At 49.6% G+C, this 26,674-nt stretch overlaps 1 protein-coding gene across 1 annotated transcript; it reads right to left on the bottom strand.

The window, feature by feature from the left end:
- Window positions 1-224: 224 nt before the first annotated feature.
- RHBDL3 (rhomboid like 3) lies at window positions 225-26,674 on the bottom strand. The gene is made up of 7 exons (XM_061175717.1): window positions 26,519-26,674; window positions 22,418-22,642; window positions 19,016-19,164; window positions 16,796-16,908; window positions 11,386-11,486; window positions 3,450-3,510; window positions 225-496 (listed from the first exon to the last, which is right to left on the bottom strand). Exons 2-7 carry the CDS (start codon window positions 22,640-22,642, stop codon window positions 225-227), a joined length of 921 nt encoding a protein of 306 aa, XP_061031700.1. The 5' UTR covers window positions 26,519-26,674.

Genomic DNA, 26,674 nt, shown 5'->3' with positions numbered 1-26,674 from the left:
ACAATCTAGAAAAACTACAGAAGCCACATCCAAATCCTCCAACAGGTGCCTTTCGGAAAAATGCCTCCACTCTGTTCAAATCGGAACACAAATATTACAGCGGCCCAGCGTCTCTTGTCCTCTCCTCCCTGGCCTCACTGAGCTGGTGATGAGAAAAAGAATACGGCTGCTCCTTGCCGACGCTGCTTCTCCCTCCCCTCCCCGGACCAAGGTCCTCCAGGCCCTTAGGGGGGCGGCGGCAGCTTTAAGTCCAGCAGGCTGTAGGCAAAGATGTTCCAGAAGACAGCGAACAGCACAAAGACGGTGTACATGGCCCCAAAAATCCACCACAGCGACTGGTCCTGCAGCCTTTGCTCGTAGTTCCTCAGAATCACCACGCCCAGGGTGATGCCTACAGCCACGCCACCCAAGTGCGCCACGAAGCTCGGGTGAGGGCACGGGGGATAGGCTGATGGGTGGAATCGCAGCCACACGGCCCGCCCAAACTCCATACTCACTGCAAGGGGAGGAAGCACAGAGAAGTCACAGGAGGGCCACGGGGCGGGGGCTGAGCGGGAGGCCTTGCAGTCCGTCCATTCATCCAGCCACCCACTCAGGCAGCCACCCATGAATTCATTCACTACCCATCAGGCCAAGCACTGTTTGCTCTGTGCCCTGGAAATATAATCGTGAAGACAACACACAAACCTCTGTCCTCCTAGAGCTTACAGGGTCTGGAGATGGACCAGCATATAGTTATATACATAAGATAATTTCAGTAAAAGAAATTCTATGGGGAAAAAAATAGGTGATTTAAAATCAAGGCCACATTTAAGGAGGGGGAATTCTTTAGTTTGGGGAATCAGGCCAGAGCTTCCTAAAGGACTGACATCTGAATATCAAGAGACGACCCTAAGAAGAGCGTTCCAGGCAGAGGGGATAGCTCTGTGCAGAAGCCCAAAGGCCCTTGCACCCCTGCAGGCGTGAGTCCTGGAGGTTCAGTTTCCCCATCTGTATAAAGTCTCAGCCTCTAGGTACCAGGCTGCACTGCCGGGACATTAATAACAACCGCAGTACATGCTAGCCCTTTACATTTTATAAAGTGTCTTCATGTACTAGTCCAAAACCCTTAAAGAACCCTCAGAACCAGTGCTTTTGTGGTTGGAAGGAAGGGATGGAAATAAACAATCCCAACAAAGTGCTGGAATTTAATCTTAATGGATTCTAAAACGCCCCCATCCCGCTCTCCAATCCATCGTTCTTGCATGAACTTCTTGGGTTGGCCAGTCCAATGGGGATGTATGTACTCTCTTGAAAGGATAAGTGCTGGGAAATTGTGCCATTTCATTACCTACCACCCAAAAAACACCAAGTGTGGGGATTCTTATCCCCATTTGACAGACTAAAGCCTTTGAGGGGAATTTTCTACTTATTCGTTACCAGTTAATTAACCAGGGCACCTCTCTCCTCTCTAACGTCCCAGAGATGCCAGCACCTACAGGGATGATCCTTCCCCAGGGGAATTGCTCAGCCTCCTGGCCTGGACCCTGCAACTCCAGGGGTGGCCAATAGATGGCGGAAAAGGAGCAGCGAGGGACGCCCACTGTGCCCTCCCACATGCCTCCCCAGGCCCTGGGGCATCTTCCTGCCTTTGCTTCACAGGCCCTGCGGTCCGCAAACGAGGTTTGAATGGCATTGGTTCCAGCTCCAAAATCACATTTTAGTTTTTATGGTGCTTGGAGTTGGATTCTTCTCAACAGCAAGACTTATCATTCTGTTCCTTTCCTTGCAAACAGACAAACTCAGTCTGAGCAAACAGGAGGCTAAGCTCCCCACCTGCTCCCAGCCCACTGCCCCCCACGGCCCACCATGGCCCCAGCTCAAAGATTCTGTGAGTTTTAGGGCTGGAAGTTCCTCTCTGGGATTAGAGATCCTCCAACCCCATCCAGGAAACGGAGACCAGAGGGCCCTGAACGCCAGGGGTACAAGGGATGTAAAAGTGGATTGAAGTGGAGCCCACCCAGGCCCCTGCTCCTTTGTCCTGGCTTAGTCTTCCTCTTCCCCACACAGCAGGTAGCTGACCCAGGCACAGACAGTCCAGGAGCTCCAGCCCAGCCTGGCTAAAGTGTGGGGCATTAGAGATAACACAGGCTGGCTCTGAATACTGGCACTACCACCTCTAAGGCGGGTGACCCCAGGCAAGGAACTTCACGCTCTGAGCCTGTAAATTAAGCCTGACAATAATCCACTCTTCATAGCCATGTTCTGGGGACTGAATGAGAGTCTGTGCGTCCCTCTTCTCTCCTCTGTTCAGACTCATCTTTTCCTATCTCAGAATGAGCCTCTTGGCCTCTGGTCTCATCCCGCTCACTCAAGATCCTCTTCATCCTGCAGCCTGATGAGTGACTGCAAACTCTAAACTGTCAGTATCTCTCTTGTTTAAAGGCCTCCAGTGGCCTCCCAGTACATTCAGAATGAAGCCCAATTTTTCTCTTTGCATTTAAATCCCTCCATGATCCGACTCCGATGACCTCTTATACAATCACACACGGTCCTGAACCTCCTGGGGCAGTTTTGTTAACTGACTTGCCAGCCATGACCCTTCACCCACCCGTGTCTTTGTTCCTGCTGCACCTGAAGTGTCCTCTTGCGTCCTGTCTATCTGGCAAATACCTGCCTGTCTCTCACACTCAAAATGCAGGTAGACTCTGCAGGTAGACTGACTTCTCCCAACTAAAGTCCCCACAGCACCTGTTCACGGGGGTTCGTGGATTAGCTACAGTTTCTGAACCTGCTGAACTGCAAGTTTTAGAGTGTGTGTACGTGTGTGTGTGCGCGCGCGCGTGCATACAGGCACTTTTCTGGAAAGGAATCCTGAGCTTCCAACAGGAGATCTCAAAGGATCAACTCCATGACCCAAAAGGTTAAGAAGTTATTTTTCTCACAAGGAAAAAATATTTCTTTCAATTTCTTTAATTCTTTACCTGTATGAGATGACAGATGTTCACTAAACTGACTGTGCTAATCATTTCATGATGTATGTAAGTCAAATCATCATGCTGTACACCTGAAACTTACACAGGGCTGTATGTCAATTATGCCTCAATAAAGCTGGAAGGAAAAACATTTTTTTAAATAAAAATACTAAAACCAGAAATTTTTTTGAAATAAAAAGAAATAAAAGCCAAAAAAGGTTGTTCTTCTTGATCTGACCATTGAGCTGGACACTTATCCTGCATGCCCTTTTCTGTTTGCAGATTATACATCAGTGAAAAGTTGAAGAAAGGTTAGGGAGCAGCATCGTAGGCCAGACCCTCTCGTAACATCCCCACTTTGTTGCACATTGTGGACACGTCTCCCTTTTCTTTTTGACCACAAGTCCCAGAAGGGCAGGGACTGTGTCATCTCCACATCCCCCCCCAGGTCCAGGACAGGGCTCCCCTCCCCCAGCCTGCTCCATCAGAACTTACTACAGATCAAGGCCACAGCCATCCGAAGCAGCTTGAATTGACACTTCATGCCTGACCAGTTCTAGGGAAAAAGGAGAGAGAGCTCCATTAGTTCCAGATCAGACCACTCCTCTGCAGAGGTAACCCGCTTAGGAAAACCTGACATTTAAAAAAATCATCTCCATTAAATCCTGAATGAGCCGGTCGTGGCTTTGTCCCAGATCACACCAGCATGGCTTTGAGATTTCAGGCAACGGTAAGTTTATTAGTGTCATAAAAGCTCTCAAGCTGCACGAACAGAGGAAGAGAATCTAGATCCTGGGAGACGACAGTCCTTGTTTCCCTCACACAGATGTCTGACGGTTGCCTCAACTGCTGGGTCCCACGGTTGCAAAGGGATGCAGGACAGCAAAGCAAGCCAAGTTAAAGCAGAGCCATCAGGATGATAAAAGAACTCAAAATCCTCCATCTGAGGAATGAATGAGGAGACAACTCAAGGGTCAAGTTCATTGCCGTCAAGTATCAAGTGAGTCAACGCAAGGAAAGGGCATATTCAGTGTAACCTGTAAGCGGAAGACTCAACGGATGAAAACATCAGAGATTTTTTTTAAGCTCAGGATAAGCTTTCATTTCTAATAAGCTGAGCTGTCCAAAGATGGAGTGATCCATGGGATGGTGAGTTTCCCATCATTGAGGGGTTCAAATGGGGGCTTCGCATCACTCAGAGGGGATGCTCAAGAGAATCAGGCATTGGAAACGGGGTGGGCCAGATGGCCTTCAAACAAATCCCTCTTTCCCCTGAGAATCTCTGAACACTCTGAACCTCCAAAGCAGATAATCAGAGCACAATTACTCACCTTACAAAAGGACTGTTCAATTTACAAAAGACTGCGCCACAGGGCTCCTTTGAGGGGCACTCCTGCAGCGCTTTCAAAGCTCGATTCCATTTACCCAGAAGCAGAAACGAGCCTGGAATCTCCCTGGAACACATCAGTCCTAGGGAAGGAGGCAAGTGGGGACAGCCGGGGCTTCTGTTCCCTCCCACCCACCTCCCCTGCTTCTGCTGCCTGGCCCAGGCCCAGCTCAGGGGCATGTCTTGAACTCCTTTGACATTGGGGGACCCATGCGTGAAACTTGACAGAGGCCCTGAACGCTGGCATGTACAATAATGTCTACAGAAGCTTCAGTGGACCAAGCAGGAGGCCGGGAAGCTGCCAAAAAGACAGAGAAATCCTGCCACATTCGGCTTCTTGCCCTTTGCCTCCCTATTATTCCCTATTATTCCTCAATGACCTGAACCTCACAAAAGGCGAGGTGAGTGACACACGGCCCCACTTTAGGTGAAGAAGTCTAATCTCTGCTTGCTGACACGTTCTGTGCTAAGGAGCAGACGGCAGGACAACGCTGTCACCTGCTGGCGTCTGCCCACAGAGGACCCTCGCTGGCAGACAGGCAACAAAAACGGGAGTTGGTGCCCTCCACCGAATCTGGCCACCTAATCCAAGCTAGTTCATTTGGCCGAAGGTCGGTGGACCCTCAGCTCCTCTCCAAGATGAAGCCCAAGGATGGGAGGGTCCTTGGGAGTCACCTGATGAGCCATCTCCACCCAAAGGGACACCCCTGCCAAGAAGCTGACAAAATGGCCCTCCAGCCCCTGTGACCGGGAACTCACCACCTCCTGAAGCAGCCCCGTGAAGGGGCTCCAATCACTGAAAAGTTCTTCCTGCTATTGTCCGGCCAGGCTTTGTCTCCCTGTGAGGTCCACCCATGGGTCGTCATTCTCCCTTAAATGTGACACCCATGTTCACGGCAGTGTTATTCACAACAGCCAAAAAAGTGGAAGCCAGCCAAGCGTCCATGGATGGATGAATAGAGAAACAGAAGGTGGTATATCCACACAATGGAATAGTACTCAGCCTTCAAAAGGAAGGAAATTAAGACACATGCTACAACTTAAATGAACCTTGAAGACATTACGCTAAGTGAAATAAGCCACGCACAAAAAGACAAATAGTGTTTGATTCCACTTATACGAGGTACAGACTACAGAGGTCGTCAAATTCATGGAGACAGAAAGTAGAATAGGGGTTTCCAGGAGCTGGGGGAGGGAGGAATGGAAGTTGTTAAATGGGTATAGAGTTTTTGTTTTGCAAAATAGAAAGAGTTCTGTGGACAGATGGCGATTCATATGGATATGGAACACTTCTAAGATCCCTTTTCCTCATAACAACCCTCTGAATATTTTACCTGAAGTCTCTTTCACTGTGTTCTGAGTGATAGTATCGGGCAGAGTAAGTCTAGAATGTATTGGCCGCTCTCTCCTTCAGCTGAGGTCCAGGCCCCTCTGGGCCCTATCTGGGATCTGTCTAAAAAAGCACTGTCTGCATTTTTGGTCTGACAAGACCACTGGTGGGGTGGCTCAGAATTCCTTTTTTCTAGGGTCCTCATTTGTAAATCTGAGATAACAACAGTACCTAACTCATTACCCACCTCATGGTTTGTTGCGAAGGTGAAATGAATTAATATGTGTAAAGAAGAACACTGTCTGGCGTGTGGTAAGAGTCATCTAAGTGCCTGATAGTATCTGGACCTGGGGCAAAGATGGTGAGTTTGCCCTGCAGAGCGGCTTTAAAACTTCAGAATCTCTGCTAAGTCAGACAGAGAAAGACAAATACTGTATGATATCACTTACATGTGGAATCTAAAAAATTCAACAAACTAGTGAATATAACACAGAGAACAAATGAGTGGTTACCAGTGAGGGGGGAGAGGAAATATAGGGATGGGGGAGTGGAAGGTACAAACTATTAGGGGGTAAGACAGGCTCAAGGATGTATTGTATAATATAGCCAATATTTTGTTATAACTGTAAATGGAAAGTAACCTTTAAAAATTGTATAAAAATAAACAAAATTCTTTAAAAAGAAGCTTCAGACTCTCAGTGACCTAGGAGGAGGCCGGGGAGCTCCAGTTTTGCAACATGGCTCCCAGGGCCAGCTTCATCTCCCATACCTGCCCAGCCCTGGAAGGCACTGCAGTTTGCCAAGCTGATCCAGTCACCCCCCTCTGATCTGCACTTGAGGGTCCAGGAGGGCAACTGCAAGGTCACAGTGAGTTAATGTCGAGCTTGACAGGGTTCCCAGTCCAGGGCTCTGTCCGCCCACACTTCCAAGGCAGGGTCACATTCTGTCTGTCCATGCTGGCTGCCCCCAGAGCTGAGCCATCATCAGTAAATGAGCAGCCTCCCGGCAGCTGAGGGGTTAAACTAGAAAGTCACTCCTTTCCACCAGCTGCCTCAGCTCCCCCCCCTCCTCCCCATTATTCCCTCCAATAAAATAAGCACAGTGAAACAACAGGAGAGAAGGAAAAAAATCTCACACAGAGCCAGCACTGCTGCTGCTATAAATGTTGAAAAGCCTGCAGGGCCCTGGGGAATATAAACTTTTTTCAGGTCCTTTAATTTCATTCTCTACCAGAGCCTCACAGGGTGAGATGGTAACTCACCAACGGCAAACAAGGCAGTAACACGTCCCCTCGGCATCTTGCTCACCCAACCAGTCAAGAGCTCAGAGGCTGAAACCCAGGCGAGAGGTTCTGTTCCAAGACAGCTTTACGTAACCCCAGTGGAAACAATTTCTTGTCAAATCACTTCAAGAAAACCCAACACAGGAAACAAGGAAAGCGTGACACAGATAAAAAAGAAAGCATGACACAGATAAAATTACATTTTATTAAGTAAAAATCCTACAGAAGGATTTTTACTTAATAAAATGAACCTTATAACAGAAATCTTCTGTGACTTTTTGACAACAATCTTTCCTTGTGCTTTGACAGTATGGTTCCATTTGCGAAAATTTAGATCTCAAATGTTTTAGAAAAACATCTATCATATGAGGCAAAGTTAAAGAAAATATCTTGTATATTTAAAAATGAGGGCTACCCTGGTGGCACAGTGGTTAAGAATCTGCCTGCCAATGCAGGGGACACGGGTTCGAGCCCTGGTCCGGGAAGATCCCACATGGAGCAACTATAAGCCCGTGAGCCACAACTACTGAGCCTGCACTTTAGAGTCCGCGAGCCACAACTACTGAGCCCGTGTGCCGCAGCTACTGAAGCCCGCGAGCCTAGAGCCTGTGCTCTGCAACAAGAGAAGCCACCTCAATGAGAAGCCTGTGCACCGCAACGAAGAGTAGCCCCCGCTCGCCGCAACTAGAGAAAGCCCACGCATAGCAACAAAGACCCAATGCAGCCAAAAATAAATAATAAAATATAATAAATAAATTTTTTTAAATTAAAAATAAATAAATAAAAATGAAACTCTGCCCTATGGGCCCCAGCAAAAGGAATTAATAAATTATTCAATTATGTGTGTCTTTATACTGCTAGAATTTAAAATAAGAAGTCTTGATTACAGGTCTTTAATGCCATCCAGATCATTTGCTGAAATATTTTCTAGATTTATTCCCTTGATGTAAACAAGCATTTTGAAACTCAGAGTGTTTTTTATGAAAAATAAGACATACTTTCATTTAAGGCAGAATCTCTCACTTAAATAGAGTCCTGAGAACAGAAGTGTTCAACATTTTTCTGTTATGTATCTGAAGCATAAAGGACACATTTTTAGATTATTCTCTGTACAGACATCAGGTGGAATTTATAAAGATAAAGAATTATATGCATAAAAATATATAGAAATACACACATATACATACAGGGTCTCCCAGCTGTCTGGTGATGTGTCACATGAAAAACATTTTCACATCCATTTTTTTCATGTCTTTCTCACAACTACCTTGTGAAGAAGGGATTACAGATGAGAGAAGAGTCCCTGAGAAGTTAAGGAACTCACAGCTATTAAAATGGTGATAGCAGTCCTCAAATCCAGATTTCCTGGATGTCAAGTGCATGTTCTTTCTCCTTTTTGTTCTGATGAGGTGCTTTACTGGGACACACAGACAAGTCTTCATTTTGGAATTGAAAATCAATAGTCTAAACATATACACACTACTATATATAAAATAGATAACAAGGACCTACTGTATAGCACAGGGAACTCTACTCAATATTTTGTAATAACCTATATGGAAAAAGAATCTGAAAAAGAATAGATATATGTATATGTATAACTAAGTCACTTTGCTGTACTCTTTTTTTTTTTTGGCCGAGTGGAATGTGGGATCTTAGTTTCCCAACCAGGGATCGAACCCCTGGCCCCTGCAGTGGAAGTGCAGAGTCTTAACCACTGGACAGCCAGGGAAGTCCCTGCTGTACTCCTGAAACTAACAAAACACTGTAAATCAACTATACTCCAATATAAAATAAAAATTAAAATAAAAAAGAACTCTCCCCATACATTTGCTAACATTCTGGAAAAAAAAAAAATCGATAGTCTATCTATTAGGTTGAACCACATGAAATCGCCAATGCTTAAATGCTTCTGACCCATAGAAATGGCAATTTCATATGGTGTGTCCTAATGTATCTCTGAATTGCTGGGCACTGAGCTAGCTTGGGTAAAGGCAGCCTCTTGATGAAAGGAAACTCACCTTCTAAGGAGGAAATGAGTGTTTTTCACTGTCCAATAAGCACCACACAACTTTCTAAGGGAAAGGCTACCTTATGTCACACTCCAGGGGCCCCCAAAGCTCCCCGTTGGTCAGGGAAAGCCACGTCCTTCTGGAAGACGGCTGGGCTCTTGGGTGGGACAGCTTATCTGCACAGCCACAGGCTACTTGCAGAAAGAAACATAAACAGGAAGAAAACTGCTCTCACACCCCCCTCCTCAACCCCATGCCCCAGCCCTCAGTCCTGGGTCCTCCAGGTGGTCTGCCCTCACCACAGGAACTTCTGGGGCATCAGGGCTGCTTCCCAGGCGGTGGGAAGGGGTGGAAAAGGTCATCGGTATGAGTCCTGTTTGCCTCTTCTTTCTTACTTGGGCTGGCTCATCCCCTTCATACACAGATGCATGTTGGGGGGAAGGGGAAGGGGAGGGTGGCCTTTCCTCCCCCTGCAGAAAGGAATTGGGGCAGGGGGAGGGGGGAGTGGCAGAGGCAGAATTCAGAGGAAAAGCTTTGTCTGGGGAAAGCTGTGGCACTGATACGGAATGACCCATTTAAAGGGCCATGTGAGGCGGCCCTGGGCTCCCAGGTGTTTAGCAGACCGAGCCAAGCACCCCATGTGTAAACACACTGTCACACACACACCCACCCCTGCTGTAGCTCTCTTTCTCTCTCAGTGTACAAAGGGGACTTTGGTGCAAAGAAAGGGGATGGTGCTGAGGAGCAGGCCAGGTGAGAGTGGCAATAATAATGAAGAAATGGGGGTGGGACTTCCCTGGAGGTCCAGTGGTTAAGACTCGTGTTTCCAAGAATTCCATAAACTGCTGTCACTGAGCGTTCACACATCTGCCATATGGGTGAAGACAGTGATGGAGGAGAGAGCTGAGAGCAAGAAGACTCCAAAGAGAAGCTACACCTTTCCTGACAGTCCCTCGTGCCCTCCTTCCCTCCCTCCGGCCCTTCCCTCCCTCCTTCCCCCCAGTTTAGTGGGCACCCTCTGCCATGTGTCCAGCCCTATTCCAGGCACTGGGGAAAAGATGAGTAAGATCTGGGCTCTGCCTGGAGGCTCCTGGGCCATTGGGGGCATCAGACAGGGTGAGCCAAGCACTGCCAGTGACTCCTCTTTCAGCCTCCAAACTTCAGACTGCTTCTAAAACAAGGAAGCCGTCTTGGCCTCCTCTGAGACTATCAGATGGCTTCCAATTGCTTGCCTTGAAGATCCTGTCTCTATTCTGAGTCTACCCCCGCCTCTTCTGTGGGGAGTCAGGAATTAAGTTCACACTTATACTGAGTGGTTATTTTCACTTTATGTCATTGATCCCATCTCATCCCATTTCACAGATGTAGACACTGAGGCACAAAGCTGTAAAGTCATTTGCCCAAGGTCACTCTTTAGGAAGTGGGTAGCTGGGATTCAGATCTATGCGGAATAACAGCTCCTGCTCTTAGCTAGTTACACTAGATTGCCTTTCAGGAAAAGGCAAGGAAGAGCATGAGAAACGGAATGACGGCGTCCAGTCGCTTTGAGGGGCTGGTGGAGGAGAGCGACACTAGAATGATTGCCAGGAGATGTGGGTTCAAGTCCCCATTTTGCCGCAAATTTGATTGTGGCTTTGGACAAATCACTTAACCTCTCAGAGCCTTCTTTCCTGTTTGGGACTTTTGATGAGATCATCTCTAAGATCCCTTTACTTTTTTTTTTTTTTTTTAATTTTTGGCTGCGTTGGGTCTTTGTTGCTGCACGTGTGCTTTCTCTAGTTGTGGTGAGTGGGGGCTACTCTTCGTTGCGGTGCGCGGGCTTCTCATTGCTATGGCTTCTCTTGTTGTGGAGCATGGGCTCTCGGCGCGCGGGCTTCAGTAGTTGTGGCATGCAGGCTCAGTAGTTGTGGCTCACGGGCTTTAGAGCGCAGCCTCAGTAGTTATGGCGCACGGGCTTAGTTGCTCTGAGGCATGTGGGATCTTCCCGGACCCGGGCTCAAACCCATGTCCCCTGCATTGGCAGGCGGATTCTTAACCACTGCGCCACCAGGGAAGTCCCTAAGATCCCCTTACTTTTAACAACCAATGACAAACAACAAGTTACAATTACGACGCATGCTAGTGGTCAAGGATTTAAACTTTTTAAACTCACTGAGTAGCAAAGAGTTGGAATAGAAAGATGGGCAAAGCCATGGCTGGAGAAAATATGAATCATATATGTAAGGGCCCCACTGGAAGTGTCCCGGCAGAGGGTGAGGAGTGTCCTTGAACTCAGCTACTGGCCAAGGCCACCTGGTGCTTGCCAAGCCCGGGCTGGAGCGTGGAAGAGGATCTAAAACCCAGCTCCAGCAGATCAACGCCAGGCCCAGTGACAGCAGAGGGGAGGCCAAGAGAGGGCTGCTGGGACAGGGGGTGCTCACCATCACGATGTTGGCCAGATGGGCAGAGACAAGCGCATACACCCCTCCAGAGGAACCCACCACTGGTGCGGTCATGTCAGCCACAGACACCGCCAAGGACCCTGGTACAGAGAGAGACGGAGAACTCAAGGATGCTGGAGTCGGCTCCCCACCCCAGTCCCAGGCCCTCGGATGCTGCAGCCTCGGGGCTGAGACCCCAGAGCAAGAGGCTCGCTCTCTTCCTCCCTTGATCCCATGTCACCTCGGAGCTTCCTAGAAGATTCATTTATGGCTGAAAGAACCATTTGGTTCAAACTTCTCCTTTTACAGCTGGGAAGCAAAGTCTCAAGGAGAGAAGTGACTTGCCCAAAGTAGAACTCTGCCACCCAGATCGTCTGCCTGGCAATCCAGCCTCCCCTTGTGCTATCTCAGGGTTCTGAGCAACGACAAAAATAGTAGCAGTAGTTCTTGCAGAAATAGCCACCCCTTATGGGGCACTGTGTGTCAGACACCGGCCAAGCATTTTACAGACATCCTTCCCTTTGACCCTCAAGCCCACCCTTTGAGGCAGGCACTAGTAGCCTCACTGCAGAGATGAGGAAGCTGAGCCCAGAGTCACCTGGTAGGAAGGGCTGGAGCCAGGATACGAGTCCAGGTCTGCCTGACACAAAGCCCGTGTGCTCTCGGCCTCTCTAGCAGCCACTCCCTAAACTGGGTCAGAGGTCAACCTCCACCCTCTACCCTCCCTCTTTCTCAACAGCATCCAAAAACCTGCCTAGCATCACCTCCAACCGAGTGAAATTACAACAGGCCAACAGGATCTCCAGAGCGGGGCTTCTTTGGAGGAAAAACGTCCTTGAGAAGTCCCAGGGAAGAGAGAAAGATGATGTCATACCCTCTGGGGGAAAGGAATGGTAGAGACTCTTGGTCTGGGGGATGACAAACTTTCATCCTGGGAGGGAAGCTGGGCAGAGAAGAAGATGGGAAATGTATTGTTCTGGTCTCATTTAAGTGTGATCAATGCTTTGGCTTTCAGGGAAGGACACAGGAAACTAAAAATAACCGGGAGTTAGAACCCAGGGCTCAGAGGATGAGAGGTGGCTGGCCTGGGTGAGTGTGCAGAAATTACCACTGGAAAATGCCCGCAGGCTCAGGAGCCAATTAGCTGCTGCCTGGGTGGAGAGAAGAGGGACAGGCAGAAGGCCAAATTCTGCAGGCCCTACAGGGGTGGAGGGTTCACTACTAGGAAGAGGCAAGGCCCGGCCCGGGAATCAGCGTGCCTGACACCCTGGGCGTGGAGAGGCCCCTGCAACGTCATGTGCCTTCTCCCTGGCTTGCCGCCACCCCCAGACCACTCTCAAGGCTTCTTGGCTCACTGAGATCCTTGGAGGAAGAGATCCCCGCAACAGATTCTTAGTCTCAAGGAGAATGTCATCTCTCAGGAAAATACAAACCGTCATGAACTAAGGACACCCAAGTCCTTCTCCCCTCCCAGGGCAACTATAAATCTTTCTTCTCCCCTTTCATGCTTTCCCTCTGGCTTTAATTAGGTATTGATCTATTGTCAGATAACTTTCTTTTTTTTCTTTAACTGCCTAGCCATGGGGTCAGCCCTATATAACAGGAAAAAGAAAAAAAAAAAAAAATCCCAGGGTGGCCAACGGGCAGGCAGCGGGATCTGCATGACAAAGGATTCCCATGCTCTCACTCTCCCTGGTGGCAGGGCTCGCTGCAAAGGCTGCATTGCAGGGCTGCACAGGGCTGGCTGCCCATTAATTACCGTCTGGACAGAGGAAGCCCCAGCCTCCTTGGGGCTGGCCTCTTTCCTCCACGTGAGTCCCCACAAACCAGGCCAGATTCTGCTCCCTCGGCCTCCCCTGTGGGATCCACCAGGACAGGGAGGCGGCAGGGAAGCCCCCAGGGTCCAGCTTCCGTGCACTGACCTTTCCCTCACCCTAACGATGGATGAGAGTCCTGACCCCAGGACCAGAGGTCAGTCTGGATTGTGGCAGGATTATGGGATGGGGGCGTGACTGCCTACTTGTGTGACCCTGGGCACAGCTCCTGAATTCTTTGGGCTTCAGTTTTCACATCTGTGAAATGAGGAGGTTACTCTAAGGCTTTCCAACTTTTGAGCAGTGAGATATTCTTTTCAAAGAAACCTGACTCACACCCCTACCCCATGGTGCAGAGAGCTGCTCTGGCTGAATGGGGGTGGGACCTGGGGAGTAAAGTTTGCCACCCACTGGAGGGCATCTCAAGGGTTCCTTCCAGATCAGAAATACAATAATCCAAGTCTTGGCCTAAGATCCAGGGTCTGAGGTTCAGATCCTTGTTCTAGAATCTGGAAGGTGACAGTCTGGATCCACCTGCCCTCCATCTGTGGTAGAAAGACTTTCCTTAAGTGACTGCAGATTAGCCCTGGGCTATAGGGACTAGGAGAGGTCAAGTACAAATGTGGGCATGTATACATATCCATAAAGTAAGACAGGTCATCCCGGGACAGAAAGCCAGGACCAGGCAGGATTCCTGATGAACCGAATGGATCACAGTTCAATAAAGGCCAGTGTGAACTCCTGGAGGTCATGGGGGCAGAGGACGGGGAGAGAAAGGCGAGCCGGAGTGACACGCCACACCTGTACACAGCAGCAAACCAAAGGACCAGTGCTAGTCGGGCTATGAATTTTCCCCCAAAACCCTGGGTCCATGCCAGCATGGGGATGAATTGGTGACTTTGCCATAATGCACAGCTGCGATAATTTTAGCCTGGAAAATTTAAAGCAGGTGTTCTCCAGCATCTCCCTTAGCCGTTAAAAAAAAACTCCAAACAAATCCAAATAAAAATTGGCAGAACATCTACCTTTAAGCAGTACAACTTTATTTATGTATGTACTCTTTCACTTAGTTTACAAATATTTGTTGCTTATTGTGTACCAAACCCTGTGCTAGGCTCTGGGGATGCAACCATCGTTTCTGATCTATATAATCTATCATAGAGCTCGGCAGAGCAGCGAAGAGACTGGATCTTAAAGTATTTAAACTCAGCCCTGTAATCATTAGCCGGAAGTGAGATGCACGTTGGCTTCAAGCATTGGCTAGAAGCACCGGGCGGAGGAAGGGTTTCCACTCCAGTTCTAGGGCTTCTTGGCTGAGCAAATAGAGTGATTTTACCTGTTTGAACTGCCTATAAAAAGGGGGTGTCGGCACCTACCTCATAGGAATATTGTGATGAGAAGAGCGGATAACATACGTGTGAACCATTTATCACATACCTGGACTACTAGACACGCTCAGCAGAGGTTAGTTATTATTGTTACAAAATGCGATGGCCTTGGATTTGGAATATTTTCATTGGGCAGGAATTAGAGAGCAGGGGTCAATGTCTATTAAGACCTCCCTTGGTTTCTGACAAATTATGTGCATAAAGGATAAGGCCTGCCTTTTAATTCTCATAACACTATGATAGTGTTAGAGCACAGCCTTTGGGGTCAGATAGCCTGGATTAGAGCCCAGCTCCACCACTTATGACTGTATCTTCTTAGGCAAGTCACTTAGCTTCCCTAAGTCTCGGTTTCTGTATCTGTAACAGATGGAGAGTAACAGTTCCTGCCTCATGGAGTTGTCGTGGGGATTAAATACAGCCTGCACAGGACAAGCACCTGATAACTATTGGCTATCTGGTCAGGGTCTGGCTGTCTGAACGGGCCCGCCTTCTCTGAGGAGGGATGCACACAGAGCAGAGAGGGAGGAAGGGGTACAGGCAGGTCAGTCAACTCAATCCTGGAGATCAGTGATTTGATATGCGGTGACCAGAATGCCCTCTGCTCTGAATCAATGACTCAGATAGAACAGTGCATGTCATTTGCTTTGCAATACAGCCCCACACCCTCAGGTTTAGTTGGAAAGCCCCCGTCTGCCTTTACACCATCTCCTTCTGCAGTGGCATCACTGGGAAGTGATACCTGCACTGTCTTCCCGCTGAGTGTCATCTGGTTTGGGCGAGGCCTGAGTCATCTTGAATCTATGTCTGCCTTCTAGGTTACTGGCACTCCCATCTAATTAACTACCAACTGCAAGTGTTAACAAGCATCTTTCCTGTTCCTCGCCATTAACCATCTGGGTCTCTGAGTATGTAGGTATGGAAAATGTGGCTCTAAATCCCCAGATGTCGACACTCAGGGGTGTGTCGGTGGCTAAGTAAGTCTGGCACACAGAGATGCTCATCAGACCTTTTTTCAAGGATGCAGAAGGTGCTGGATTCTGGGAGAAGCTGGTGTGAGTGCTGTCCAAGGTGGCCAAGTTTTTAACCTCAGCACAGGAGTGAAGGAGACAGCGCTGGGCCAATCTCCCAGGCTGAGGGTTCACGAACTAGCAGACCAGCCTCTCACGGGATGGGGGGTGTGGTGGGACCCTTCCCTCTTTGATTCCTGAAGTCATTCCACTTACTTCCAGGGTCCCTGCCTGCCCACTGTTTACAAGGCTGACGCTGCCCTGCTCTCCTGATGACAACTTCAATGCCACTCAGAAAGGATTAAGATCTTACTTAAACGTACACACAAAGCTCCCCTGGGCACAGCTGTCAGGGGGGAAGAGCTGAGGCGGCAAACCTTGTAAAGAAAAAAGCCGGCGATAAAGTTGGAAACATCACGAGGGAGATTCCTCTGTTCAGAAGCCCAGTTGGTGCAGACTTTTCCTGCAGAAATCTGCTCTGCTCTCCCCGCCTCATCCCAGTCTACCTCCCCTGCCACTGGGGAGGGGGATAGGGGGCTGGCCACTATCCTCAAGGCCACAATGAACACTATCATCACCTGCCACGTGGGCTGAGTCAGCCAGGGCCCCAGACTCCTCCAGCTGGCACGAGTGCTCACTACCTCCTAGGCCAGACTCTCTCCGGCCAGCAGTGAGTCAATCAAGGGCCAGCCCAGGCAGAGGCAAGATCCCCCTTAGGGTACAGGTGCTGCCCTGGCCAGGGGAGGTACCTGGCTCCACCCACTCCTTGGATGTCCCCACAGGGATCTCACCTCCCTTGCACAGTTTATTTCATCCTTCACCTCACTCCGCCCTCCTCACGCCTGGCAGGCAGATCTCATCAGTTCCCCCTTAAAGCTTAACAGGGCCAAGAGAAGGTAAGTCATGTCCCCAAGTTCGCACAGCTGCAACACGGCAGTGTAAAGACTGAAACTCCGGTCAGTCTGCCTGTTCCAAATCCTGTGCTCTCCCCTCCTTTGTCATCACATGCCTCCCTCTCTGGGTGGCAGTTCCCTTTCCAGTCTCCCCAGGGAAGTGGGGAGATTTGCCTGGAGGACAACCCTAGTAGTCAGGAGCCTGGATGGTGAGGGTCCTCTGGAAGTTGGGGCTTGCTTGACCTCATGGGGTCTCCTAGCCGCCCTGGGGAGATTCACCCCTGGGGACACGGGGCCCACCTGCCTACCTGCCACGACACCAGCCACATAGACAAGCGCAATGCGGGTTGCTCCGTGCACCATCTCCAGGGGTACCCCCACCAGGAGCTGCAGCACCACGTTCAGTCCCAGGTGTTCTATCCTGTACAGAGAGATCACGTTCACCAACCATTCATTCAGCATGCCAATATGCTGGGGATCCAGTAGTGAACAAGACCCTATAGCTGGGAGTTCCCTGGTGGTCTAGTGGTTAGGATTCAGTGCTTTCATTGCTGTAGCCCAGGTTCAATCCCTGGTTGGGGAACTGTGATCCCACAAGCCGCGCTGCGTGGCCAAAATTAAATTAAAAAAAAAAAAGACCCTATAGCTGCCTTTGAGGAGCTCACAGTCTGGGGGGTGGAGGGGAAGGAATTACAATGCAGATAGACCATTTTGGAGTGTTCCTTCCACCCTCGCTGCCAGCTGGGACAGGAACACAGGTACAGGGCTGGGTGGTGGCTGGCAGTGTCTGCACTTGCCAATGAGGGGCTAACAACGGTCAAGATCCAACAACTCCATCAGTTGACACAAGAGAAGCTGAGGCTCAGAGAGGGGCACTGACTGACTTAAAGTCACACAGCTGGTTAGTGGTCAGGCTGGGACCACGGCCCTGGTCTCTGATGTGCAGGACCTGGTCCATTATCCAGGCTACTCAGTCGCTCTGGCTTGCTACTGTATTTGTAAGACCTACTGATATTTAAAGAGAAAGATGTTTTCCAAACAAGTGCAAGCATGAAAGATATCTGTTAGAGCTCAGTATATCAAAGTTATCCTCCAGTTCCTGTTGTGTCCACATCTTGGCTCATGAGGAGACTGAAGCATGAAGTGCCTCCCCGACCCTGCTCCTCAGCCTGTGAAGTTGAAGCTGGGACACAGCAGGCAAGGCATCCATCCCCGCAGGCTCAGAGTGGAGACATCCATCAACAACCATCCAGAAGTCTCCTCACGCCAAAGCACCCTTCCCAGCTCGTGCAGCCAGTTAGGGGGTGGCTCTTGTGCCCCCTTTAGAGGCTCAGCAGGAAGGGAGGCTCATAGTGGAGCTTCCTCTTGGCCACTGTGGGTCTTTCTGCCAAGGAAAGAGCCATGGGGGCCGGGATAATCCTCTTCCCATTGGCAACCCCAGGGACAGGCACCCACAGGGCTTTTCCAGGCTTTTCCTTTACTTCTCTAGAAGAGTCTGTAGAAGACACCGCAGAGGTCTGGTGTCTGGGGACTCTGATTTCCCAACTCCATGCTTCTACTATGTAAAAACAGTCTCCAGCCAAGACCGCGCTCTTCAAGGGACTTGGACCTGGGTGGTCGCCTGGTCCTTATCATGGGGTAGGAGGTACCAGTGAGAATTGATTGCACTCCAGGCCCCAAAAGAGGCCACATGGCTCTACAAACAGAAACTTTAAGTATTGCCAGAGTTCCTCAAGAAGACTCATGCCACCATATTGCGAGACCTCCTTTCAATAAATGTGTCCTTTATTTCACTTATGGGGCACTCACACACATGGTTTATGGACAATGAACCTGGTGGCTGACCACATTTCCCTCTTTGCTTTGGCCACTAGGAAGTTCAGAATAAATTTATAACCCACTTACAGCAAGTACATAGCATCACATGCTGTGTATAGGCTAAAAAGCTCTCTGCTGGCTTTTTAGCATTTTTCTCTCTCTATTTTCCCTTTCCCATACACTTTTTTAAAAATAAATTTATTTATTTTATTTATTTAGTTTTGGCTGCCTTGGGTCTCCGTTGCTGCACACAGGCTTTCTCTAGTTGCAGCGAGCGGGGGCTGCTCTTCGTTGCGGTGCACATGCTTCTCATTGCGGTGGCTTCTCTGGTTGAGGAGCACGGGCTCTAGGCACGCGGGATTCAGTAGTTGTGGCACACGGGCTCAGGAGTTGTGGCTCGCAGGCTCTAGAGCGCAGCCTCAGTAGTTGTGGCGCGAGGGCTTAGTTGCTCCGCGGCATGTGGGATCTTCCCGGACTAGGGCTCAAACCTGTGTCCCCTGCATCGGCAGGCGGATTCCCAACCACTGTGCCACCAGGGAAGCCCCTCCCATACACTCTTAATAATTTACTCATACAGTTTGGTATTAGATAAGTTTCAAGAAGCCACCTCAAATCCTGTGTCCAGGTAGATAAAAATAAAAAATATATTTCAATCCAGGCTCTCTGGACCAGTTATTTTCCCACAGGGACTCTTGATAGAGTGTACTCACCCCGCATGCATGAAGATGTACGTCAGGTAACGCCAAGCCTGTGCTCGGAGCTGTGGATGGTAAACCAATGAGTTCTTCAGGTATCGTGGATGGGTTACCTGCAGCACAAATTGGTCCAGCGACACCCCATTATAGAGGAAAAAGGCAACCTGGATGAGAGCACAGAATGAAGAGAGCCTGTTACTAGGTGTGAAACTGCCCAGGAACCCCTCTTGTGCTGACATTTGGAATCCCTATGGAAGTCATCATCTTTCCTTCTCAGAGAAGGAGGGACATCCTTACGACCAGAGCCAAGCTAGCTCTGCACCATCTCTTACCCCACTTCTGTTCGATTATTTTGTGTTAAATGTTCACAAAATGGTCTCATGGTCTCTGCCCACATTTCCTCAGTGTTAAGCAGGAAGGGTTTGTAGGATTTTAAACTTTAATTCCGATAATAACTCACATACCCACTTGGGGGCTGAGGCAATTCCACATAAGTTGATTTAAAAAAAAAAAACAACTGTGGTAAAATACACATAAGGTAAAATTTACCATCTTATCCATTTTAAGTGTACGGTTCAGTGGTATTAAATACATTCATAAAGTGCAACCATCACCAACATCCATTTACAGGATTCTTTTCATCTCGTAAAACTGAAAGAAACTCTATACCCATTAAACATTAATTCCCATTCCCTGCCTCCCAGCCCCCGGCAATCACCATTCTGCTTTCTGTTTCTATGAATTTGACTACTCCAGGGACTGCATATAAGTGGAATCATACAGTATTTGTCTTTTGTGATTGGTTTATTTCACTCAGCATAATGTCATCAAGGTATAGCCGTGCTGTAACACATGTCAGAATTTCCTCCCTAATAATCCTCTGTATGTATCTACCACATTTTGTTTATCCATTCATCTGTCAATGGACACTTGGGTTGCTTCCACCTTTTAGCTATTGTGAACAATGCTGCTATGAACATGGGTGTACAAATATCTCTTTGAATCCCTGTTTTCAATTCTTTTGGGTATACACCCAGAAGTGGAACTGCTGGACCATGTAATTCTGTTTAATTTTTTTGAGGAACTGCCATACTGTTTCCCACAGTGGCTGTACCATTTTACATTCCCACCAACAGTACACAAGGGTTTCAATTTCTTTGAATTCTCACCAACACCTCACATACTTGTTCTTTTTTCTTTTTTTTTGGCTGCACTGTGTGTCATGCGGAACTTCCCCGACCAGGGATTGAACCTGTGCCCCCTGCAGTGGAAGCGTGGAGTCTTAACCACTGGACCACCGGTAAGTCCCACATAAGTTAATTTTAAAGATGACTGATGTGTACTTGTTTAAGCCCTAAAAGAGTATTTATTTGAACTATTTTTCCTGGAACTCTTTTTCTTTCTTTAAATATTATTTATTTATTTGGTTGCGCTGGGTCTTAGTTGCAGCAGGTCGGCTCCTTAGTTGCGGCTCGCCAGCTCCTTAGCTGTGGCATGTGAACTCTTAGTTGCGGCATGTATGTGGGATCTAGTTCCCTGACCAGGGATAAAACCCAGACCCCCTTCACTGGGAGCACGCCACCAGGGAAGTCCCCTGGAACTCTTTCTAGAATGCATAATTCAAGGCCCTAGGTTCTTAATTTTAAGGATGTCTCAGGTATTGATCTGGGCTATAGGAGTGATGCCTTCTCCAGTAATTGATAGGGGTTTTGCTCCTATACTAAATGGTCCCAAATTCTTGTGTTTCTTGTGTTTCTTTACGACTCAGGTTTGCTTTTACATTTTCTTTTGTCCTCTCCCGCAATGCCTGGGTGTCCGCAATGCCTGGGTGTCAGCACGCTGTTGACCAGGTACTACAACAAGGTTCTTTCTTCCTATTGTTGGTTGGTAGGGGGCCCCTTCTAGTAGCTTCCCACCATGTTCACTCTGTTACGGACTCAGAAAACCAGGTTACTAGAACTGTATGTAAAACAAAAACCTTGGGCTTTAGTATAAGGACTCTGAAACAGTTATTTCATCATTTTCCAGTTTCTTCTAGATTGGTGGCTCGAGATTACACAGCTGAGGTTTCTGAAAATCTGAAACCAATCTGGACACAAGATCTGGCTCCTCTGGATGACCTTGGGCAAATTATTTTAATTTACTGGTCCTCAGTTTCCCCATTTGGAAACGGGGATACTAATTCTTACACTTCCACGGTGATCGTGAGGTTTAAAAATGATAAAGTACGTGAGGAGCAGGCATGCACCGAGGGAAGGCAGCTGTAATTAGCGTGTGGCTAAGCCCTCCTGGGCTGAGCCTGGGAATGGCTCAGGCCTCCCAGCAGCTGGATTCCCGGGGCTCTCTGGGAGCCGTTCTGTCTACCTAACACCGTGGGTACAGGTGGCCTGGGAGCAAATACAGCTTCCAAGACAGCTTGTTATTATTGGTCCCCAAATGGAAGTTAATAAATAGACCAACACAGTAAGTGCTTGGAGAACAAGTCCAAGAATATCTCAGAAAAATCACAACTTCCACATGTACTTGGATGAAGCCAGGACAACAGAGGAGCTGTAGCCTGCAGTCCAGATATTATGATTTAGAAAAAAAGAAGAGGGACGCCATGAAGCATAATGATCCTGCAGTTTGATTCGGCAGGAACTTTACAAGAACATATGCAGGGGCGGTAAGTAGGCCCCTGGTTCTGGAAGAGAAATGATGGAGATTATAAAACGCCCAAGGGAAGCCAAGCATCGGTTCGTTCAAGATCTGGGGTTGGGGGGCCCGCTGGTTCTTGGGCTGAAGAGCTGAAAGCATTCAGAGTTCCTCATACAGGAGCGCTGATTCAGAAGGTGGCACTTTGGATTCTGCTGCATAAGCATGAGACTTTTAGAATAACAATAGGTATGGATGATTTCCTAAGGGGAGAATGTTCTTGCAAAATACGTGAAGCCCACATCTACCTGTTCATAAACACTCCCTCCCATATGTATTTGTGCAATGCTTTTGCGTTCACAAAGCACCACCTGCCGTTCTCTGGCTCTAAATAGGGGAGTCCTGTGGGAGAAGGAGGGCAGGTCTGGTTGTTCCTACTTTACAGGTGTCCCAGGGGAGCACATGACTCGTCCACGTTACTCACCCCAGGAGGAACTAAAAGAAGGTGCCTTAATGAGTTAGCCTGGCTAAATCCCCCGAATCAATGAACTACTGACATTGTTTTTGCTGCTGTTGGTTTTGGTGGAGGTGGTCACATGGGGATTTTGCTGCAGGGCATATTGCTTAAAGTAATGATCTTTGTAATCTCTCTATGGTCCAGGGGTTATAACAACACTTGCGTGCCCTGTAACAGGGCCTGACTTGCAGTGACTTGCCCTTCCCCTCGTGATCTCAGATATCCTCTTCACCCTCCAGCAGCCCCTTCCCCACCCTCGTCCTTGCCTCCAGCAGTGTTACTGTGATCATGAACCAGGGCGGTGGGCAGCAGGTGTAGCTGTCGTAGTACCACTTCCGGTCAATCTCCCGGGGCAGGGTCTCGTATGCCACGTGGCGGATCAGTCGCTGGGAGAGGTTCAGCCCCTTCTCCTCCAGCAGGGCCTTGCTGCAGAGCCTGCGGTTGCCCTGCAGGATGGCCTGGCGGAAGCTGTTGGACCGCTTGTTGCTCATCTACACAGGAAACAGGGCAGGGGAGGGGGGTCAGAACCGGAGTCTCAGGGGAGCCCCATCCCGTTTCCCAGCCAGCACATTCCTTAGACCAACCAGGCCTGATTCTACCTTCCTCTTTCTTCTGTAATAATAGTTAACAAGAAGTTAAATGTAATAGTTAACAAGAAGCAATATTCACTGAGCTCTTATGTGTCAGGGGCTGTTCTAAGCACATCACAGCTTGGCTCATTGATGCAACTAGTCTACCTGCTAGATAAAGACCATAAATATCCCCATTCCACCAGACAGGAGACTAAAGCATAGAGAGTTTTAGGAATCCATCAAGTTCAAACCCAGTAGGGCTCCAGAGCCTGTATTCATATCCACTATACCTCCCTTCCACCCACCTGTCCATCATCCATCACAATTTCCTGAGCAACTACTAAGCATGAGGTGTTGCCAGACATGGGGATACAGTGGTGCTCAAGACAGATAAGTAACCAGCAATAAGTAACAGTTCAGAGTGAAGGCTGCTGCAGGAGCACACAGGAAAGAGTCCAACCCGGTCCCAAGGTAGTCAGGGAGGGCTTCCTGAAGGAGGTGGCATGAATGAGAACTGAAGGATAAGCAGGGGTCAGCATCCTCGGTCCCTGGAACCAGAACCCAAAGCTGTGCTTGTGGAAGGTCATCAGTCCTGAGTGCCTCCAAGGGAACTGTGACACTCAGGGAGCCCCAGGACTGGCCCCTCCCCAGGCAGAGTCCTGGCTGCCTCACCCAGTGGTCAGCCTGACCCCCAGAGATCAGAAGCGGTCCTACTGACTTCCAGCCTCCCAAGGTCTCTGTTACCTCCCACCCACCCTCCACAACCACACTCTAGACCCTTCCTACGGGGAGATGTCTTAAAGACACAGCTCTCCCAACCCCAGAGCTCACAGTGCCACCCAGGGGCTGCTCTGTGGTTGCTGGGTGGGGATTATCAACATATTCCTGGGACTGTGGGCCCAGCAGGGACATCAGGTTAAAACTGAAGGCAGGAGTCCAGACAGGGCTGGGGAGGTGAGCCAGCCCAACCAAGGCAAATGGGTTTGAAGCCCTGTCAGGGGGCAGGGAGCTGGGGAGGATCTGGGTTCAGACCAGGCCAGGTGGAACAAGCCTCCATCTGCAGTGCCCCGTCCCCTCTCCTGGGTTCTGCACACACCTGAAAAATCTGGCTTAAGCCTCCCCCATCCAGCAGGCCTTCCTGGATGAACCCCTTCCAACGATGCCCTATTCCTATCCCCTCCATGCCTGCAAAGCTTGGGTCTGGTTCTTAGTGGCTTGGCGGTTCTGTAAATGCAGACGGGACTTGGGGCTCCATGATCACTACAAGCCCAAGATAAGACCATGTCATCAAATTAGTTTGTAGCCATCCTCTCCCCCAGTCCCTGGGTGTGTACATGCACACGTGCGTGTACCACACATATACTCACAAACAATACATCTGCAAGACCCGTGGTGGGAAGGAGCTCAGCATAAATATAGGAGAAGCAGTGTGTACACACATACACACTCACCATTCACCTGTGCCCCGATGTGCCTAGAACTGTGCCAGGCACAGCAGCGGCCATGGTCTCCGGCCTCACGGAGCATACAGGAGAGACAGATGCATAAACGGCAGCAAAAGAGGATGTCACCTTCGTTATTTGGTGCGTGGTATTATCCCCACGTTATAAAGACGGGGATGAGAGCTTGGAGAGCGTAAGTAATTTTCTCAAGTACCCACAGTTAGTAAATCACAGAGTCAGGATTCAAAACCAGATCTGCCTGACTCTGGAGCCCATGCTGGCCCATGTGGAGCTTTTGTGCCCATTAGATAAAGGAGCCTCTCCTTTCAGGTGGATGCACCCATTCCAGGCCTTGCTGAACAAAGCCCAGGCTGGATTTCAGTCCCCATTCCTCTCTCTGCCCGGCATCCTTGTGTAGTCCACAACCTGCACACCCATACATGACAACCCTGGCCACTCAGCTGTAATGCAATGTGGTCTGTGCTATAAGACAGGCCTATGCAAAGCACTGCGGGGGCTCTGGGTAAGGTTGGTTCATTCTGCCTGGGTTGGGGTGGGAAAGGGCTCACAAAGGATGCAGAGGAGTTAACCTGGTGGAAGAACATCAGAGGCAACAAAAACTTTCAAACACTTCTTCTTATTTAATCCTTGCCACAACCCTGAAGAGGGTCTCCATTGGCTTCATTTTACAAATGGGAAAACCGGGGCTCAGTTTTGCCACTCAGTGGCAAAGGCAGAGCCTGGAGCAGGACCCAGGCCCACCTGACTCCGGCCCCAGGCCCACCTGACTCCGGCCCCTGAGCTCTCTGCCCTGCCCAGAGCTTCCCCCCTCGTGAACCCCTTCTTAGTCTTGGCCTCCGGGGCAGCCCTGCTCACAAGAATCCAGGCTATGACTGGCTGCTCCAGCTCAGAATTCAAATAGAGAAATCTCGATGGTAACAAGTAATCTGCTGTTGCGAATTCACAAAGACGACTCCACGAACCACCAGCTGGAGAGAAGCAGCTCCCTGGCCCAGCCATGCCCTCACTCTGCCCTGGGCTGAGCAGGGCATGCAGCAAACACGCTGGCGCTGGGGCTGTGGACAAGCCGATGCAGGCTCAACTCCGTGGCCTGGTCTTTGCTGGCACTGCTGGGTTCCCAGTCACGGGGCTCACCTCCACGGCCCATCCCATGAATCCCAACTGTCCCCAACTCCCCTGCTTATCTGAGCTCTGCACCCCTGCCCTCTAGGAGATCTGCTCCCTGGGTCCACTCTGAATAGCAGGTTTCTTCACTACTAAAAGCCCTACAGCTTCTCCCTGCAATCACGCTAACCCCTGGGCAAAGGCAGGTCCTTAATCAAGAGGCAATTAAAACAATGCCAAAGCCCATGCATCCACATCAGAGAGCAAACCTGGCACGATGGCAGGTCCTGGCTCCTCCATCACTGATGCTTTTGAATTCCAAGAGCCTGGGGACTTCACACCAGTCATTTCATGGGTGACAAGAAGAGAGGCGACTGTTTCCATTTCACCAATAGGGAAACCAAGTGGAGCCTTCCGGCCTCGTGTTCACCCTGCTAGTTCATGAAGCTTCTACTCATGTGCCATCCACCCCACAGTGGGATGCTTCCTGCTTAACCCCACTGAACCCCACTCCAATCCCGCCATAGTAGCCCCCAGAACAGCACAGCAGTAACTCCAGTGAGGAGGAAGTCCTGACTCCAAGACACCAGACCACCGGGCAGGATTCACGGGCCTCCTGTCTCCAGCCCCTCCGACAACCCAGGACAGCTGCCAGCAGGTCTGATGAGCTCCGGCCTTCACCCATGTGCCCCATTGCTCCCGAAAGGTCTGCCCTGATCCTCCCAACATCCACTCCCCAGCTCCTCTCCTGCCAACGATAACCTCCCGCCTCCCACTCCCAGTCCTTCGTTTCTGTGGAAATGACCCCACTCCCAGCTCCATGGGTGGGCACTGATTGGTTTGATTCAATCAGCACAACCCACTGACCCAATCTAGGCCAACTGGAGGAAGGAAATCCCAGGCCTCAGGTGGGAGCTACCATTCGAAAAGTCCCTCTCCTCCCCTGGTGAGGCCTGAGGGCATGAGGGCTGGAACAGCTGCAGCCACTTTGCTGCCACGATGGTAGGGTCTGGAATTGCCTGGGGCTTTTTTGAGTAGTGCTGACACTGCAGAAAGCAGAACAGAGAGATAAAGAGAAATTGGGTCCTTGGTGATTTCCTTTCACCTGCTGAAGCCTGGACTTTTTCAATGCTGCAGACCAACAGATCCCATTAATTATCCAAAAGGATCCTCTAAGTCACACCCCCAAATAGGCCTCTCCCAGTGGCGAGGGGCCCAGAGTGCTCACCAGGTTGACAAAATCCTGGTAGCAGATCTGCCCATCGGCATGGCTGTCGGCGAGAGCCAGGAGCACCTCCCTCTTGTGCGGGTCCAGCTTGGAGCTTTGGCTCTCCAGGAGGCTCCGGAACTTACTTGTGCTGATGTAGCCCGTGTTCCCAGGGTC

Source organism: Eubalaena glacialis, chromosome 19 (genome assembly GCF_028564815.1).
Source record: "Eubalaena glacialis isolate mEubGla1 chromosome 19, mEubGla1.1.hap2.+ XY, whole genome shotgun sequence".
NCBI lineage: Eukaryota > Metazoa > Chordata > Mammalia > Artiodactyla > Balaenidae > Eubalaena > Eubalaena glacialis.
The sequence above is the reverse complement of the archived record's forward strand: the minus strand, read 5'-3'. Positions and strand labels throughout refer to the sequence as shown.